This window comes from Talpa occidentalis, unplaced genomic scaffold (genome assembly GCF_014898055.3).
Source record: "Talpa occidentalis isolate TD23 unplaced genomic scaffold, MPIMG_talOcc4v2.1 talOcc4.3, whole genome shotgun sequence".
In the NCBI taxonomy this organism is placed as follows: Eukaryota; Metazoa; Chordata; class Mammalia; order Eulipotyphla; family Talpidae; genus Talpa; species Talpa occidentalis.
The window spans coordinates 7310344-7329956 of NW_023603184.1; the positions used below are offsets into that span (position 1 = coordinate 7310344).

General features: G+C 38.2%; 1 protein-coding gene across 1 annotated transcript in view; it reads right to left on the reverse strand.

Annotated features, from left to right (window-relative positions):
* The window catches only part of HSD17B12 (hydroxysteroid 17-beta dehydrogenase 12), a 132453-nt gene that overhangs the window by 78997 nt on the left and 33843 nt on the right, over positions 1-19613 (reverse strand). Inside the window, exons 2-3 of the mRNA XM_037522431.2 lie at positions 6760-6806; positions 6430-6505 (exon numbers count right to left, since the gene is read on the reverse strand). Of these exons, the coding sequence (XP_037378328.1) occupies positions 6430-6505; positions 6760-6806 (123 nt within the window). The remainder of the gene's footprint in view (positions 1-6429; positions 6506-6759; positions 6807-19613) is intronic.

A 19613-nucleotide genomic window follows, 5' to 3' on the forward strand; every position in this document is an offset into this window, starting at 1 on the left:
CCCTGCACTCCTCTCTGGCCTGCACCCAAGCTCTTGTATGGATAAATAAAAAAATGTTTAAAAGAAATAATCAAGAGTTAATGTTGAAAGACTGAAACTAAGGAGAGAAATTTAATAGCGGTTTCAAGAAAACCTGTTTTCTTCTTAATTCTTCCCCTCATTGTAACTGGTTATTTTTGGGTAAATGGAATGAAACACTCTTTGAATGGTATATTGTTCCAACTGATCCCACAAAACTCAGGAAAAGTGTTCTCTGGGAAATCTTAATATAGTTTATAAACTGTGGCAGATTGTATTTTCCAAATCCAGATTTTATTTTCAAAAAATATCTCCCTTCCCACATGTTCTTCAAAGTTCCCATGTTACTCCCCCATTAAGAAGTGGAGTCTATTCCTGTGCCATTGAATCTAAGAAGGCTCATGAATGTTTCCAATACAGCATGGTGACAGTAACACTATCTGAATTCTGAGAGTAGGTCTCACACACACACACACACATACACACACACACACACACACACACACACACACACAAAACCCACAATTCCCTTGGAACATTTAGTTTGGGGAAGAAAGTTACCACATAGAAATCCAACTATCGTGAGAGGGCTCTGCTGACGAGACTACATACAGGCACTCCAGCCAACCATTCCAGCTGAGGTCAGCCTTCCAGTCACTCTCTTTCATGGCATCGGATCTGTGAGAGAAGCCATCTTAGATTTTCCTGACCAGACAAGCTGAGTATGACCGAGAGACATCAATAATGCAAAGAGGAGAAAAAGAATTGCCCCCAAGTTCCGGCAACATTCCTCATTTGCAAAATGTGTAAGCATCTGTAATAGTTGTTTGTCATTAGTAAGTTTGGGGTGTTAAGTTATTAAGCAAGAGTAACTGGAACATAAACAAATAAGTCACTAAATTGAAAATTGAAAACTTCATAGAAAATACACAACATACTGACAGCATTGTCTGCAAAACTAATCAGAACAATGGTCAAATATTATACAACATGTCTTTGCACAATTCTTTTACTTTACAGGGCAATGTGTTTATTTGCATAGGCTCAATAAGAATCTATCCTTCTTCCTACCAGAATATAATTAGAGAAAACAAATTTGTAACCATGACCATGCCAGAAATGTTTCATTTAACGGTAAATCTCAGCTTATTAGGCATGACAAGCCCACTAGTGAGGAACAAGGATTGCACGCCCATCTGTGGAAACAATACTTCAAAGATCTTCTAGAAACTATCCTGGTACCTACTCTTTGGCTTTGGAAGTCTCAGTTTTATAGAAAGTACAGAATGTCACTCTCTGGAAGGCCAGTTAACATTGAATTTGGTAATCTTGGAGTTAGAGGATAGCTCTAACAGTCATAGAATCGACAGGTAAAACCAGTAGAGGCAAACTGGATGATTTTGGGTTCCTAGCACCTGACTTTGGAATATGTGAACTCAGGCAATACAAATATTTCTGGTACTACAGAAGTGACAAAAAACAAATGCAATTATGACCCTAGGGGCTGAGTGATCTTAGTTTTCTGATCATAACATCATGTGGTTCTAGTTTTATTAAACATAAAATAAGGTCTTTATGTGTTCACTAATGTCTCATTGTGACAGGTAGCAGACATAAGCTAAATATAACAAAGCACCAAATTAATGATACTGAGAATGCACTAGAAAAGTATAGAACAAACTTATTTGGTCAATCCACACCTTAACTGCACAGATTTGATAGCATAAGGGATGAAAAAAATGAAACTAGTATTTTTTAACCTTATCCTATTCCTCTGTGGACTATAGACCAGTAAGATTTCTAAAAGCTTTGCATTTTAACAGACAAAACCTTGGAATTCCAGGGCCATCCTAAAGCTCACAACCTGAGAAAAGTTACCAAAAAGAAAAAATACTATGTTTAGTTTTTTGTTTAATCAATGAAATGTTCTTTTTTTCCCCAAATGAAAGCTGATTAAACTACATGCATTCAGAAATGCCAGCAGCCACATAATAATGTAAGTATCACCACCTCTATATTCTATGAGCTAGTCTGCATTGTGCTGTATTAAGTAAACTCTGCTCAGAGTTCAAAAATTATCAAGTTTTTTTTTTTTTGTTTGACAAATCCAAATGGACAAAAATACCTAATATATTAATAATCCTGGCTAAAAGTAATGATAAAATAAGCTTAACACAGTGTGCTGACTTTCAGCTTTTTTTTTTTAATAGAGGCATGTTTTATTTATTTATTTGTTTGTTTGTTTGTTTTTGTTTATACATGCACTGGGTACAGTCAGAAGCGCAGGAGGGTGGGAGAATTCACCAGAGCCAGAGCAGGGAGCAGAGCAGGCAGAAGGACCGAGGTACACTGCTGAGGGGAGCAGCGGGCGGCAGGAGAGGTCTGCACGCCATGTGGGACCCTCCTCCGGTGGCAGGGGAGCAGCTGGGGATCGAACCGGTGCTGCAGAGGCTGCGGGCAGCTTCACAACCCAGCGCTCAACCGCTGGGCCACCGGGGAGGCCCTGACTTTCAGCTTAATTCAACAGGTGACAGGTGTCTTTACAAAGAACTATAATTTCGCCAAAGCAGTCAATCCGGAGAAAGCATTTATCCATTGCTGGCGCATGTTTTGCTCCCTACTAAAAAACATGTAATCCTTTTAAACTTGTTCTGAAGAACTTTGATGAGTAGACAGTCCTCATATTTACAGGGAAATGCTTCTAAAGCACAGCATCGCCAAGTTTACATAATGACAATCTTGAGGGGAGATGAGCCAGGAGGCTCCCTATTTTGTTTCACTTGGCACATAGCTTCCTTTTCAATCTCCTATTTTCCTCTTCCCATCAGATAAGGAAGAAGGAAGGGGAAATAAGTTTAACTTCTCCTGAATGCACCAGAGCCCTTACTGAAAAAAGAAACCTATGCCAAGCTCAGGTTCTCAGACTTTCAGTTCACATTTATCAATGGAGAACTTCCTCACAGAAACGTTTATGTCTTCTAGCCGTGGCACTCACGCTGCTAACATCCGATTTAACTGTGTCAGCTGCAGAATGACATGCAAATTAAAGTCCACAGACTCGCCCTGTTTCATGTGTCAAAGTAAAGGCACTGAATGAGAAAAGGGGGACACTGAGACTTGGGATGGGGATAGCTGGTATATTCGGCTGAAGATGAGAACCTGAATCCCAAAGCTACTCTGAGCCTCCCTTGCCTGTGGAAATAGAAATAGCCTGCTCTCTTATGTCCGAAGAGATTAGCTTTCTCTGACTTGAAGACCCGATAATAACCTCATCATAACTGTACCCTTTCCTTGCAGGAGAATTCCTCTTCTCCAGATCCAGCTGGACCGTCCCTTACTGCTACTGATAACGGGGCTAGGGGGCAGTATTCTCAGGGGAACAGAACAAGGGCTAGTCTACAAAGGAATAACCTACATACACAGAAATAATTGCAAAGTTTGGCTAATCTGTATTAGTAGAAACCCAGAAAATCTGTGTGAAAATGGATTCTAAAGTGTTAAAAGAAGAGAAAAAGAACGTAACACCAACTGGGCCAACTTTTTTTGTATGAGTCACTGACCAGAGATTTGGGATATAATGGATAGCTTATATAGCTGAAAGAAGCTCTAAGAATTAACTTGGTTGGCTGCATTAAACTTGAACTCCATGGAAGTCTACATTTAATGAGGCTGGGAGGCCACACATACAACTTCCCTGGCATAATTGAAAGGCAGTAATCCAAAGGCCTAAGGAAACAAGAATACTGTAGTGGATATATCATGTATTGAGTACAACTTGCACATGAAACTCTCCACTCCCATAAGAGAGCCCAGTGGGGTTCCCCTCACCAAAGCCCCAGCTTCCTAACTGCAGGGCCCTCTTATTGGGCAAGAGGTTATCAGTCTGGCCCTTTAATACCCTGCCAGGCCTACGAAAGACGAACCTCTCCAATTTCTCTCTCCAGCCCCTTGTTTCCTTCAGGACACTTACTACAAACTACAATTATTTAATCTTCTGGCCTGATTTTTTTGTTTTTTAATTTTTTTGCTTATTTGTCTTCTACCTCCTCCACTGGCATATACATTCTATGAGAACAGGAGCCGCAGCGGTCGTGTCCGCCACTGCATCCTGACTGCCAAGCACCATACCTGGTACCTGGTGTTCAATAAAGATGTGCTAAAGACATAAACAGCATTACTCTGTCTTTGTCAAAGTTAAATTCTGCCCTTCCTTCCCGTGGAATAGATATTATCCTCCCAAAAAGATGGCTGGCGTCTGAATTGAAAACCTCTACAAACTTATAAATCTCCTCTGAATATTTCTTTAGTGCAGAACACATGACCTGGTATGTTGATACCACCTCTCCAGTTAAATTTATATTATGCTCAGAAAAACATTTTTCAAAATTTTCAACACATACAAAGAAACATTCCTCATAATAAAGGTCAATTCAGTGCCTTTACCATCTGTTCCTTCATGAAAATGTTTGTCTTTCTCCAGAATAACATATCTGCCCACAGTCACATGGCACCTAATACCCAAGTTAACCAAATTCTCAAATATCATTAAAGTGTATCATCTGACTCTGAGCAATTTCTGCATGGGCTGGGCACCTGCTGAAAGAGTGTCATCGGGGAGCTCTTCTTGTATCTGTAGTGAGTAGATGCTGGATTCATATCAGAGCATTTCAGATTCAACATTCTTTCATCAAAAGTTTCTATTTTCTGCCTACCAACCTCTACTTCTAGCAACTAGTAGCTTCCATTAACAACCAATTTTATACAAACCATTTTTATCACCACTAGAGCTACTATACACAAGACTACAAATAATCAAGAAAGAAAGAGCATAAAAGTCGAGACAATATTACATTCATCTACTATTTAAGTAGTAACTACCTCGGGCTCATTAGTGTTACAGCTTAATTAAATTTCACACCTTAGCAAAACTGCAAAATACTGTGTGTCTTGGACTGGTGGGGTTGTGTTTACACAGTCAAAACCTTAGAAGTTAAAATACTTAAATGCCAGAGATTGTGTGTGTGTGTGTGTGTGTGTGTGTGTGTGTGTGTGTATGTCTCACATTTGTAAAGATCTGTGTTATCCTGGAGGGTTAGAAAAAATTCCACACACTAATATTAGAAGTCTATAGAGATCTTTTTTTTTTTTAACCTAAAGATGAAGTGCATCTCCGTGCAATCCCTCTGGAAGGACAAAGGGTACAATCATATACCTTAAACTTACATGGCATATGTTAATTACATCGCAATAAATTTGGAAAAAATACAGTGTCAAACAAATCCTCTGTCATCTGAAGATTTGGGAAGTTTATTCATTGGCTACTCAGGGTCAGTTAAAGCAAGGAATCTTAGAAAGTGGTAAACACACATCAAACTGTTTTATTTTAATTTAGACCTTGTGTAAGTGTGATTCTTTCACTGATGGTCTGTATAAAGCCTTATCTTTGAGTTTAGCTGAAATTCTAATAAGAACACACATAATGTATCTTTCATGATGGCAGTTTCAATTCTTTTAAAATGCAGCCAAAACTTCGACACATAGGAACAATCAGCAAATTTCGTCTTGCTTTCTATAATTTGTCCAATATTTTGCATTGCATTTATCCCTACTTTGACAGCCAATTTTGGAAAGAACTCACTTTTTTTTTTTCCTAGAGCATTCAACCTAGTTTTTGCAACAATAATTCCCTTTTTTACACTAATACTGCATCACAGTTTACAGAATATTTAATAGCATGCATCCAGCATAAGTTAGGGAACAAACACAATGGTTCTTAATAAGTAAACAATTTGATTTATTATTGGGGGGTGGTGGTGTGCATAATCCTCCTACTGAGAAGACTGCCAGGGTCACAGCTAGCAGGCTGGAATACCAATCAATATGCTTTACCAGGAAAATGGACAGACTGGCTTATCCATCTGGTGGGTTAGCTAGAAGCCATCTTTGCCGTATCGTAATCCAGCTCTTAAGCACAGCTGGCTAAGAAGAAAGTTCAAGATATCACTTGCATTTATGCAACCTCCTGTTTTTTTCCTCAGCCACACTTAGTCCTATCTATCAGAAATATTTAGAGACAGGGACGTTAAAAGAGTAAAAACAACGATGCAAGAATACTAAATGAAGCAACAGAAAGGAGAGTCAGATGTTTAAGTAGATCATGATAAAATAAGAGAATCTGACTTTTGACAGCAAAAGCTAAATGTCAGTAAAAGACATTTAAAGCAGATTATTCTAAAATAATTTGAAAAAATTGATGTTCCATCTTTAAAACACCCTAACAACATCATGAAAAAGAAGCTTTCTGAATTAGAAATATGTCAGTGCTAGTTATCTGCTTGTAAACATGAAACCTAAATTAGCTGTATTCCTTCTGTAAACATGAAGGGAGAGGGGGGTGCTGGGAGAACTCACTTATTTCATTGGAAACCTGGTTCAGTTTATCCTGTGATCTGCTGATAAGGACAATCTTCATGCCACGCTTTGCTAACTGAAATAATAAAACAGACAGCTCCACTTAACATGATAGAAAGTTTTATGCTCATTTTTTTTTTTTTGCACAAAAATGTATTTTAAATTTGTTTAAGCAAACATGGTATTTCTGACACAGTAGAAACAACATATATCTTTGGTACTTAACATTAGCTTGAGTTTTTAACTTCAAAAATTAAATTTTACTGAAAGACTCTGTCATATTCTTATATTCTTGTATGCCAAAAAAGAAAGAACCTGAAAATTACTTACCTGTTCCGCATATGATTTTCCAATTCCATCAGTGCTACCTGTGACAACTGAGAAAAGAAGAAAAGTAACAGCTTAGATTTAAGAAGTACAATGAAGAACTGATCTTAGTTAGGACCCACCAAATATACACAAGAGGATCTGTTTAATACTTTGATTTAAAAGATGGAGCAGACGTCTCCCTAGTGGCACAGGAGTTAAAGACACAGTGCTATCAAGCTATCACCAGCCACTGCAGCACAAGTTCGAGTTCAATCCTGGGGAGGCCAAGGTGCTGACCCACCTGGCACAGCAGACTCCTGTCTCTCCAGCTGCTCCCCTCAGCAATGTATTTCAGTCAATCTGCCTGTTCTGTTCCCAACTCTGTCTCTGGTGAATCCTCTCACCCCACCACACCCCCATCCCTACCCTACTCCCCAGCTCTTGTATGCATAAATAAATGAATCTTTTTTAAAAAAAAGAAAATCATAATGGGTCAGGCTACATCATGGGATCTTATCTCTGAAATATTGGCAGCAAGTTTGTTACAAATTCAGAGCATGGTTATTTGCTCTGAAAGTTAAGGATAACCCCCGACTCCTCTATGAGTTTTTCCAAACAATTCACAGATTATGGAAAACGAGCAGTTATAAAGTGGGAATTTTCTCATATTTATCCTAAAACCACTTATTTTAAATGACACCAGATGGCTCCAACTTTTAATATTCAGAAATGTAGCAAATACATCAATATTTTCCTAGCCAGATCTTTCACTGGTTCCAGATCACTTCAAGCAAAAGAAACCTCTCTCTTCTAAACACCCACATCTTTTAACTGCACTTCTCTTACAACATTTCCCACTCTCTATTTGGATGTTGTTTTTCTTACGTGTGTACAGGTCTTCATTCTCCTATCAGACACAGGGCTGCCTGCTACGTGATAAACAGAAGTAGGTAGATACTTGCCAAATGCATGAAAGATGCTTAGGATTCAGTTGATTACAAACTATAAAACACGCAAGATATAGACTACTCTCCTGAGAATCTGGTTTCTCAAAGTTCTTCACTTTACAAGTTCACCACCTTATATTCTACACAAGCAACGATCTGCCATTGATCTATCTGTATTACAGAGTCCTTGGTGCCCAGGTAATTCTGTTTACTCTCTACAACTGTGGAGCAAGCAAACCTTATCATCTGATTACAGCAGTGAATCAATGGCACTATCAAATTTCTTGGATGGGAGGTTTAAAAATTCCTTAATAAGGAAACACTCAAGAATTAAACTACAGGGCCTCCCTGGTGGCGAAAGGGGCTAAGACACAGCCTATCAAACAATTTGCAGCCACTGCAGCACGAGTTCGATCCCCGAGCAGGGAGCTACCCACATGGCACAGCAGACCTCTCCTGACTCGCCCGCTGCCCCCCTCAGCAGTGTATTTCAGTCAATCTGCCCGTTCTGTTCCCCACTCTGTCTCTGGTGAATCCTCTCACCCCCCACACTTCTGGCCTGTACCCTAGTTCTTATATGCATAAAAAAAGAAATCTTAAAAAAAAAGAAACTACAATATATGGGTGTGTGTATGTGTAGAAAATACTATATATGTTATGTAACACTGTATAGAACACATCTAAACCAGCATACCATACTTTAAAAACTACCCTGGAAAATCCAGAATATGTTAGGACTGGAGATTATAAAATACGCCCAAGGGATAGCAAGTCTTTCCAGATTCTCCAGCTTTGGGAGTTTGCTGTGGACACTATTTGAAAGCACTGGCCACATTCTCCCTTCCAGCTTAGGGGTACTCACAGTCAACATTTTTTGGCCAGGAGTGTTACTAGCTATCAGTGAATCTCTCCCAGTTAACCGCCCTCAGACAAAGAACCTGTCCCAAGTTACCAACAGCCACCCTACCCCACCCCCACCTCGCCATCCCCGGGCAGTACAGGTCTTCTGACAGCTCTACCCTCCAATCTTCTAGCATCAATATTGTTTGAAAAGTGTCTCACTATTCTGATTTCAGATGACCTGTAAGCAGCCTGTTACTTTTTTTTTTTGTCACTGGGGTTTTTAAGATTATTACTCTTTAGGACTCTGTTGTGCTAACATACCTTAGAGTGGGTGTATTTCTATTCATTGGTAGTAGACATTGGTGGGCCTTAAAATTCATAAACTTCAATTCTAGTAATTTTCTTATAACTATTCCTTTGATGATTTCTTCCCCACGCTTTTGTCTTTTTCTCTTTCTAGAATCGGTATAGTTATCAGATGGACGTAATAGTTTCTCCGTTAATTAGTTTTCTTTTTGTTTGACTTTCCTGGAAATTTCTTTTGCCTTTCATCTTCCAAAAATTCTATTGGCTTTTTAAATTGAAGCTGTCAAATTTTTTAATTTTGAGGAGTTCTTCTTTATTCTGATTGCTCTTGCTCTTTTTGTAAATAGTATCTTGTTCTTATTATAGATCCATTATCTTCTCTTATCTCTGAGGATAATAATTAGATTCTGTCTAGATATTTACATTTTATTCTACAACTGATATTCTGTTTATTCTAAATTCTATTTGATAGTTTGAGTCTGTCTCATATTGAAGGCACTAAAGTAGCAGTAAATGTGCACAGGTATCCCTCTCACTCTTCAGCCATCAGTGGGCCAACCAGCTTTACAACTGGGGAACCCAAAAAAGTCAGTGTCTGTCTGTCTTCTGGGCCCCTTCAGCATCTCTTAAGAGGCATTTCCCCGATTCTCACCTCTGGCAGCTGAGTAGTTGGGCAGCTCTCTTAATCTGTAGGACTTTTTATTCCACAGCCATTCTCAGTCAGGTACCTCTCTCCTCTGCCCTCTCCTGTATCCTAATTTCACCTAAGCACATCTGGCTCAGCATCCTGCCCCATCCCTGTCTCAGGGTACCTGCTGCTTCCAGTTCCTATGCATTTCTGCAGTCCGGGCAAACCTGCTTGCTTCCCAGTGCAGGTGCGCAGTGAGTATCAGGTCTGTGAGCCAGTTCCCACCCTCCACCTCATTTTCCACCACTGGGGAGGAGGGATTTCAGAAGTTCCCCTGGGTCAGCAAAATGGACTTTCTGTTTCTTCTCCTAATTTTTAGAGACTATTGCTAAAAGATAAAAGACTGGAAATACTGTTATTGGGTCATTTGCAAAGTGGATTTTTCCCAAGGTTCCTCTTAAACATATTATGCTAAAGTAGGCTAACTTTAGTTGAGAATGAGATGCTAAGCACACTTCTGGAAAAGATTTGGCTTTATGCTCCCAGAAAGAACATTTTTATCCTATCATCTCCTGCTATTAACTATCAAATTTAGATATCAAATTTAACTATCAGTTTTTAGAAACTATTATGCGAACCACTATGGAGAATACAATGATATGCAAGATCCACCCTGGACTCTAAATGTTCCATAAGCCACTCCTTTCCTGGTCAGGACTTTAAATATTAAGTAGAGACAATATGACCATAAATATTAAAAATTTAGCCTCTGATCCTTTTAGATAAAAACATCACTTTTCTGTATTCTAAAACTTTTCAAAACCAAATTCAGCATCACATAGTTAACATATAGACAAAATATTGCCTCAGAAGTACATTTTTCCGAGAAAACAGAAAGGTACAAAAATTATTTTAGGGGCACAAAGTGGAAAACATGAAATTGAAGACACGGAGCCTTTCTTAGTCTCCTCTATAAAGACTACTATAGTTCAACAATAATCAGAGGTATCTATAATAGCCAGGCATTGGGGAATCAAGTATCCTTTCACCACCAAAGGAAATGATAAATTGTTTAAATCTCTATGTCATATGGCGGGTAATGTTTGCAATAATGTACAACATGACCAAGCCATCTGTCAAACTTCAGTCAATTATACTCAATGCAAAAAATATAAATTTGTTTAAGACACAGAGGAAGAGGACACCAACATGGTCTTGTTTTGCATTTAAAGTTATAATCTTTAGGCCTCCCTGGTGGCACAAGGGGTTAAGTCGCAGCACCCTGAAGCTATCTGTAGCCCATGCAGCACGTGGAATTCGATGCCAGGCCAAGGAGCTGAACCACATGGTACAGCAGACGTCTCCTGTCTCCCCGGCTGCTCCCCTCAGCAGTGTATTTCAGTCAATCCTCCTGTTCTATTCCCCATTCCGTCGCTGGTGAATTCTCTCGCCTCCCACACCTCTGGCCTGTACCCCAGTTCTTGTATGAATAAATAAATCTTTAAAAAATTAAAAATAAAAAAATTAAGTTATAATCTTTGTCTTAAAGCTACGTATCTTCCAACAATAATAGCAGTGATAGCAGCTCCTCTTCAGAAAAACTCTTACTCAAACTCAATAATTCTTTATTTTTATAAAATAATAGTATGAGCCTTACTATTAAAGTAATTATGTATTGTCTGGGGAGTCAATTCTTGATCATTAATTTTAGGCAGCTAATCAGAGCATACCATCTTACATCAAAAAGGGGAGATTGGAGAAAGACAAAGAGATCACAGGCTTTCATTCTTCCTACTGTTGGCATTTTTTAACCATGGATGTGTATTACCTTTCCAAAACAAACATTTAAGGTCTTTCCTACTATGACCAGAAAGATGATGTCAACTGAGCCAGCAAACTCTTCATCTATTTCAGTTTTTTAAAAGTCAATGTGACATTGCTTAAATCAGTGCTTCCAATGGTGATATAGTATTTATTTCCTTACATCTAATTTTTTTCAATAAAATTGAATAGAAAGCTGAATTATTTCATTATTATTTACTTAGTTATTTTGATTATTATAAAATACCATGTTTCAATTGATATAAACAGAATATTAGCGTAAAATATGTATGTGTATTGTAAGTATTCTCAATGTAGTACCTAAGATCATCTCTTGGTTTATGGAAACACTGATCTAAGTAAGCACTGCCACCCTGATAAATGAAGTGAATGCAATGAAATAAAAGTCAGCTCCTAAATCATCCAAATTAGAGGCACTATTAATTTTCTGTGGTTTCTTAAAGATTTGTCTGTTTATGCATACAAGAGCTGGCGTACAGGCCAGAGGTGTGGGCGGTGAGAGGATTCACCAGAGACAGAGTCAGGAACAAAACAGGGAAACTGACTGAAATACACTGCTGAGGGAAGCAGCGAGTGAGTCAGGAGAGGTCTGCTGCGCCATGTGGGTTGCTCCTTGGCTGGCTGGGAATTGAACTCGTGCCGCAGTGACTGCGGATTGCTTCATAGGTTGCACCTTAACCCTTGCGCCACCAGGGAGGCCCTTCTGTGGTTTCTTAAAATGAAAGAAGTATTCACCACCACAGTGAAATAAGATGCAATGTGCAAAATATGGGGACCATATTGCACCCACATCTGGACCATAGCCTGCCATGTCTTCGTCAACATCCATTCTCCCCTTCCTTCTTTGCAACATATCATGCTTTGAATACAGACTCTATATACCCAACTCTCCAGAAGCTAGGTATAGCCATGAAATAAGATGCAAGCAGTGTTGTGAGGAACTATGACAAAGGCTGCTGGGAGAAGCCCCTTTTTAACCTTCATTGAGACCATTCAGAAATGCCAGCTGTCTTTTTTTTTCTAAAAAGATTTATTTATTTATGCATACAAGAACTGGGGTACAGGCCAGAGACAGAGTAGGGAACAAAACAGGCGGATCTACTGAAATACCCTGCTGAGGGGAGCAGCGGGCGAGTCAGGAGAGGTCTGCTATGCCATGTGGGTCACCACCCTGGCCAGGGATTGAACTTGTGCTGCAGTGGCTGCTGATAGCTTCATAGTGCTGTGTCTTAACTGCTTGCTCCACCAGGGAGACCCAACTGCTGTCTTGAACGATGACATGACTGAAAAGCAGAAGCTATGACCTACGTATGGAAGAACACCCTCACAGGACAAAGGCTCCTGATGATGCCATAAAACTACCATGTCACTTATTTTTAACTAATCATTTCTTTTATTACTGCTTATCAGATAATCAAATATGAGACACAAATTCTAATCTTTAAATTGAGTGAAAAATAAACTTCAAACTTGTTAAAGTCACTAATGTAGGCCCAGAAAGAAGTCGGCTGTTATTAAAACATATTTAGCATTCACATCACTCCACGAATATCTGCTCAAGAGACTTCATTGATGTATATCATCCAGTTGATCCAAAGCAGCCATCACCTCTGCCTAGCCTACCAACACACAAGGACTTGGCAGTACTTCCTCTTGAGTCATGCTATATAGTTAAGAATGATCTTTCTCAAACACCATTTTTCTGCTCTCATTCAGTTCCCTGTTGTCATTAAATTTGCTCCTTCACTTAACACGAGGTAGTCTCAGCTTCCATTTTGCTATAGAGTAAGTGGAGAAGTTAAGGTAGTTTTCAACAATATACAAAAAAAGCTACAGGTATCACCCTCATCCCCACCACAGCTTGAGGGACTACCCACAACCCTGGGAACTGCAGGAGTGCCTATGATGGCCACCAGCAGAGCTGAGATAGAGGGAAGGCAGAAGGGAAAGGAAGAAAGGAGATTTTTTAAAGGCTTTTAGGCTTCATCTATAAATATAACACCAGAACCCAAATTTGCAAGCCTTTGAGAAGATGAAAACTGACAACTCTAAAGAATATCCCAACTTGGCATCCAGAAGTGTCTGGCTTGTTACAGATTATATAAAATACTGGCAACTGACCAGGGCTAAGCTTCCAGTTTTTATACAGTTAACAAAAATACTTTCGTTTATGTAGGTTAAAAATATGCTACTCTTTTTGTCCTCGACTGGCTAGGAACAGATATTTTTAGTAAGAACCCAATCAACCTTATCAAAATCAAACATCAAAAATAGAGGAGAAGAACACTGGAAGCAAACATATTATTTTTAGCTCTACTGTCGATTCCCTGCCACTACCCACCAAATTCTGATTGCAGCGCCTATGCAGAAGAGCTTAGTTATTCCAGCCGGTTTCCTTCTCCTGACCCTTTTTCTTCCCCCTGAACACCTGAATACAGAAAACACTCGATTGATTAAAGATTAATACTGCCGCAAACCATGACAGCTGCCTTTCCTTGGAGTGCTTTTGGGGGGTGGGAAGAATAGAAAATGACAGAGAGCTGGCATCAGTATTCCTCTTGGGGATCTATTACATGGAAAGAAAATTGCTATTTCAATTCCCTTTTGTTGCTAAAAATAGCAGTCTCCATTGATTCAAGCAAACAGGGAACAAGCTTAGCAGTGCTGAATTTAGAAACCACTGAAGTCCCGAAGAGCAAATGCTAACGCAGTTTAACACATGCCAGCTCATATTTAACCAAGAACAAAGAGGGAAAGCATGCAGACTGCAAGTTAATAAAACAGCAGTAACTTCCTGCATTTTGATCAAGGAAAAATAGTGAAAGTGATGTAAAGTAAGAAAAGACAACAATAATTTACATTCCTACTATTTTAATAAAAATTAACTGTACACAAAAAGATAACAGCTTATTCATAAGCCCAGATATTATGGGCATTTCCCAGGATTCCATGGTTTGAGACGTAGACATCTTTTTTCAAGTACTAACCTAGATCTCCTAGTTTTTAAGCTGTGTCTATTACTATAGGAAGTAATAAGACTTTCTATATTGCTACAGAAAGATAACACCCAGTTTACCCTTCCCTCCTCTTCTCTTGACCCAACCAGATGCTGCAGAAGGTTATAGCTTGCCACTTAAAGAAAAGCTAACAAAACAAAAACAACATTCAAAGCACCCCCAGGTTCAGAAGAGAGAAAATGAAGAAACCGTGAAATCCAGGATCTGCTTAACACAGCTAATTCTGGGTTGACTTCCAGGCGGGGCAGTGTAATGCCTTTTGGGAGCACCACAAGCCAAAAATAACTTCTGCCTGATTTTTTCACTTTACTTGGCTACTGAAAACCTTTCCAGATAATGATTCATTTCACTGATGCCATATCCTCTTTAAAAATGCAAACCCTTCTATAAGAATTAAAAGGCTATCAATCCTTATGCCTCAGTGCGATTTGGTGGATCCCAAATTGCTTTGTGGCTTCCTTTGGGCAAACCCAAAAGGTGAGGATAATGTGGAAGAGGCCTCAGGAGAGCAGAAATTCTAACTGGAAACAAAGGGGTTCCTACTTGTGGATCACAGGTCCAGAAGACAGACAGTAGCTTTAGGTTTTTGCTATTTTAGCACAAAGGCAATACATAAAGTGCTTAAGAACAGTGGTGCTAAGATCAGACCAGCAAGGTTGAAGTCTACATTCCAATCCTAATCCTGCCATCAATGAGAGGCTAGTTAACCTCCCTTGTCTTGGAATCTTTATTTGTAAAGTGAAGATAACACCATCTCCCATAAAGCCATTTTAAAGATTCAATATAAAATAATGTTCATATCAGTATCTACTATAATGGATAGAGAATTAATGTGTATCATGTACTTAGCACAGGATGTGGCACATAGTAAGTTCTCAATAAATGTTAATGACTAGACAAGGAGTACTAGAAAGGAAAATTAAAAAGCTACTAAGGTTAGATATGATACCAAAAGCACAAACAACAAAAGAAACAGATAAGCTGGACTTTATCAAAACAGAAATATTTCTGTACATCAAAAGACTATCGAGAAAATGAAAAGACAAACCAAAGAACGGAAAAAAAAATTTGCAAATCATGCATCTAATCAGAGTCCTGTATCCAGAATATATTAAGAACTCCCACAATTCAAAAACAACAACAAAAAAAATGGCAAGTGAGGGGCCTCCCTGGTGGTGCAAGGGGTTAAGTCTCAGCACAATGAAGCTATCAGCAGCCACTATAGCACGAGCTCGATCCCTGGCCAGGATACTGGCCCACATGGCTCAGCAGACCTCTCCTGTCTTGCCCGCTGCTCAGCAGTGTATTTTGTCAATCTGCCTGCTCTGCTCCCCACTCTGTCTCTAGTGAATCCTCTTACCAGACCTCTGGCCTATACCCCAGTTCTTAGATGCATAAATAAAATAAATCTTTTTTAAAAAAAAAATGGCAAGTGAACTTAAATATTTCCAAAGAAGACATATATGAATATTCAACAAGCACATGAAAAATGCTCACTGTCATTAGGGAAATGCAAATCAAATCACAATGCCACCAGTTTGGCCATAATTTTTTAAAAAGAAAATGTAGCGTAACAAGTGTTAGTAAGGATGTGGAGAAATTGGAGTGTAAAATGGTGCCACTTCTGAGGAAAACAATTAGGTGGTTCCTCAAGCTAAACATATAATTACCACATTATCTGTTAATTCCACACCTAAGTATATACTCAAAAGAAGTGAAAACAGATAGTCAAACAAAAACTTTAACAGGAATGTTTATAACAGCAAGAGTAACAATAGCCAAAAGGGAAAAACAACCAAATACCTATCAACTGATAAATGGTTAAACTAACTGTGGTACATCCATACAACGGAATATCATTCAGCCATAAATAGGAATGAAATAGCTACACATGTCACAACACAGATGAAACTTATGAATCAACATTAAAGGAAAGAAGACATATAAGACCATATAATTCCATTTACACAAAACATCCAGAATAAGTAAATCAAAGAAACAGAAAAATTAGTGGTTTCCAGGGAGTGGAAGGAGTATAAAGAGTGACTACCTAATGAGTATCAAGAAGGACATTTCCCTTTGGCATGATGAAAATGTCTTAGAAGTAGAAAGAGGTAATGGTTGCAAAAAATTATGAATGTACTAAATCCCACTGAATTGTACGTCAAAATGGTTAATAGTTAATTTTATGCTATGAGAATTTTACCTCTATTTTAAACTCTTTTTTTTTTAAGTTCCTAAAGGTTAGCTTTTTGCCAAGGACTACATCAAGACTGGAAGGAAATTGTTATTTCTCTTGCTTCATCATCCCTGGAATTGAAGTAAAACTCCAATCAATACATCATTTAATTAACACAAAAAAATACAAAGGAATCTATATTTAGATTGCTCCCATGGCCAGAACTGTCTGTTTATATGCAGCCCAATATCTGATATGAGTCCAACACAGTAGCAGACACTTACAGACAACATCTGTTTTCATTGCCCCAACACTCTATAAGATAGATAAAATTAGTAGCTGCCCCAACCAGATGAGGGTTACTGATAACAACATTTTATTATAAGCATCTAAATTTACAGATGATGAACAATCTCAGTTTAAGTGACTTGACGATGATCAGTTCATCCTAAATCAAACTGCCAGGACATAAACTCCCTACACAGTAGAACACTGCATTATAAACATGGAACTACCTATAAGAGTCATATTTAGCAACAGTGTAAAGTGCAGACACAGAGTGCAAAGAGGTCCTTCCTCATTAACCTGAAAATGCCAAACCCAACTTCAATTTTTAAAAAATTCTCTAGCCTCTTAACCCCAGCCAGTATGTCTAGTGTTACCCAAAAACAGCAAGCCTGGAACTCTCAAGTCCATGTTGTGCTTAAGGCACTCCTCACATCTAGAAGGAAATTTGTCTTTACTTCCTACCCCCATTGATCACCTTTCAATAACCTAAACTTCTAAGCTTTCCAGTCTACAACAATCATTAAGTCTGGCTGACTACGTGGCATCTAGCATGTCAAAGCCCTGACTAATCTATTAGTGAGGCTAAATAAAGCACACAAGTTCAAAATAACTGGAAGCAAAGAAATAGAAACAAATGTTCCCTTTTTATCTGGTTCTTAATGCTAGTGATTAATTAGATCAAGAAATAAGGCAAAGAGAGAGAGTGAATGGATGGTGAGTTAGTTACAAGATTTCTATCTCAGATATGTTATGTAATCCTGACTTTATTTTCTTTTCAATGTGGAATGGCTAAGATTCACGTGATAGATGTCCAGTCTATATAATTGATTCATATTCAACATGAACCATAAAAGTCCCTCTACTCCTATGCAAATTTACAGCCCACAAATGCTTATAGGTTGAAGCTATTTCAACAAGTCCAAATTGTAAGAACCCTATAGCAAAAAGTAAGAAATGCCAGCTTTTGCCACATTATGATTTTACACATTTAACTGATAATGACTGAATCAAGTATTTTCTTAGCTTATAAACAAATGCAAACACACTAAGTGGGCAATAGTTCCTATTACATGAGTGTCCTTGAAACATGTAATAAAAGAGCTGTAATGTGATTTACTTGGTAAATTTCAATAATTAACTTCTGAATGGTCCATTTACATACACCAAAGTAAATAAACTTATAGGGAGAGTCTAATGTAGATTATTTGGTTTTGTTTCGACCTAAATTCATCCAGTTAAAAATTTTAACAATATTCTTCAGATAAGTGAATGACCTTGGATTTTATTCACTCTGATAAATTGGTCCCTCCCTACTGAAAGCTATTCTGCTCATAAGCCACTGGGGTCATCACCGTAACACTACAAGTCCTATTTTGAGCCAGAATCTCCTAATGAATACACACCTCTTCTTCAAGGATTAAACACCTCCATAAATGCCTAAACGTTAATGCTTCAGCCACAGAGGTCTCCCTATGCCCCAAGATACTTTACATCAGAGAAGTCAAATGCATCCGCTTGTCATATCTCACTCAGGTCTGGCAGAACTTCAAAACAGCCTCCCAAAAAGATAGGAGATAAACAATTTACTATATATGTCTTGAAAACTGAAATAAATGATGGCACCAATAACAAAGATGAGGAAGGAAAAGAAGGATGCCAAGTATTCTCTCCATCTTTTCCCCCTCATTCCTGAAGAATCAAAACCATGGAAGCACAGTTCTCTCCTGTCAGACAACATCTGGCCAAATCCTCTTCATACTTTTTAGGAAAACTCAAGATTGCCAATGAAATTATGCTGAACCACTCAACAACTATCACACTTTTCAAAATGAACACTCCATGAGAAATAATGCCAACCAAATCGTCTTAAAAGAGTTTCATGTGATTCAACGTTATTTTTCTCAGTTACAGAGACTGTATTCTACAAAATAGACTGTATTCTATAAAATAGTGGCATATTGATTAGCAGTCAGGAAAAACCAATGTTCTAGCCCTGGTTCTGTTACCCAAGTGGATCAGTAATTAACATTTTTGAGTATCAATTTCAGCATCTTTGAAGTGTAGTCAATGATTAAATGAAGAGCAAAAACCCTGTGATTCTATTACTATGATGAATATAAAGTCATAGTAATGACTTCTCTCATTTTAATTTCTTAAAAAATAAAAAAAACAAACCCACATCCACAAGCTTTAAAAACAGTGTAAATCAAGTTAGAATGGTTACTTAAAATAATAAAATAGAACTAGAGCTAGCTTGTCTTCAGAAGTTCAAGACAGAAAGAACCTGAGAGTAACTGAATCAAAAAAACCTTTCAATTATTTTCAATCTTTCTTCCATAGACCTCAAACAAAAAAGGTAGAAAACTTGAGACTTTCTTCTGTTTTATTTCACCCTTGACTCCTTGGAGGGGAAGTGGAAAAGATCAGCAAAATACTTTTTTGCTTATCTTTTGAAGGCTGTCTTCTTCGAGTTTATGGACAAGCCACTGTCCCAGACCCAGAGATAGGTAGCAAGTACAGCTGCCTGGGAATATTATGGAATTAAAGCACACACTCCTCCCTCTAAGAAGTTACCTCTTACAAACAGAACTTCTGAAAAAGAAAGGCTGATCTGAGTTGCAATCTAATGTACTTTTCAGTGGTCTCATTTATTTACTTATAGCACTTTCTGTTCTACAAAGGATTTGTAGAAATTCACTGGTCTCTAGTCAAAGTTTCCAAAACTTTTTCAAATGTAAATTATTTAACTAATCTCACTATCTGAACTAGAGGTGAAAGAGAAAAAGAATGAAGCCTCTGATGCCTGAAGTTAAAAGTGTATTGTT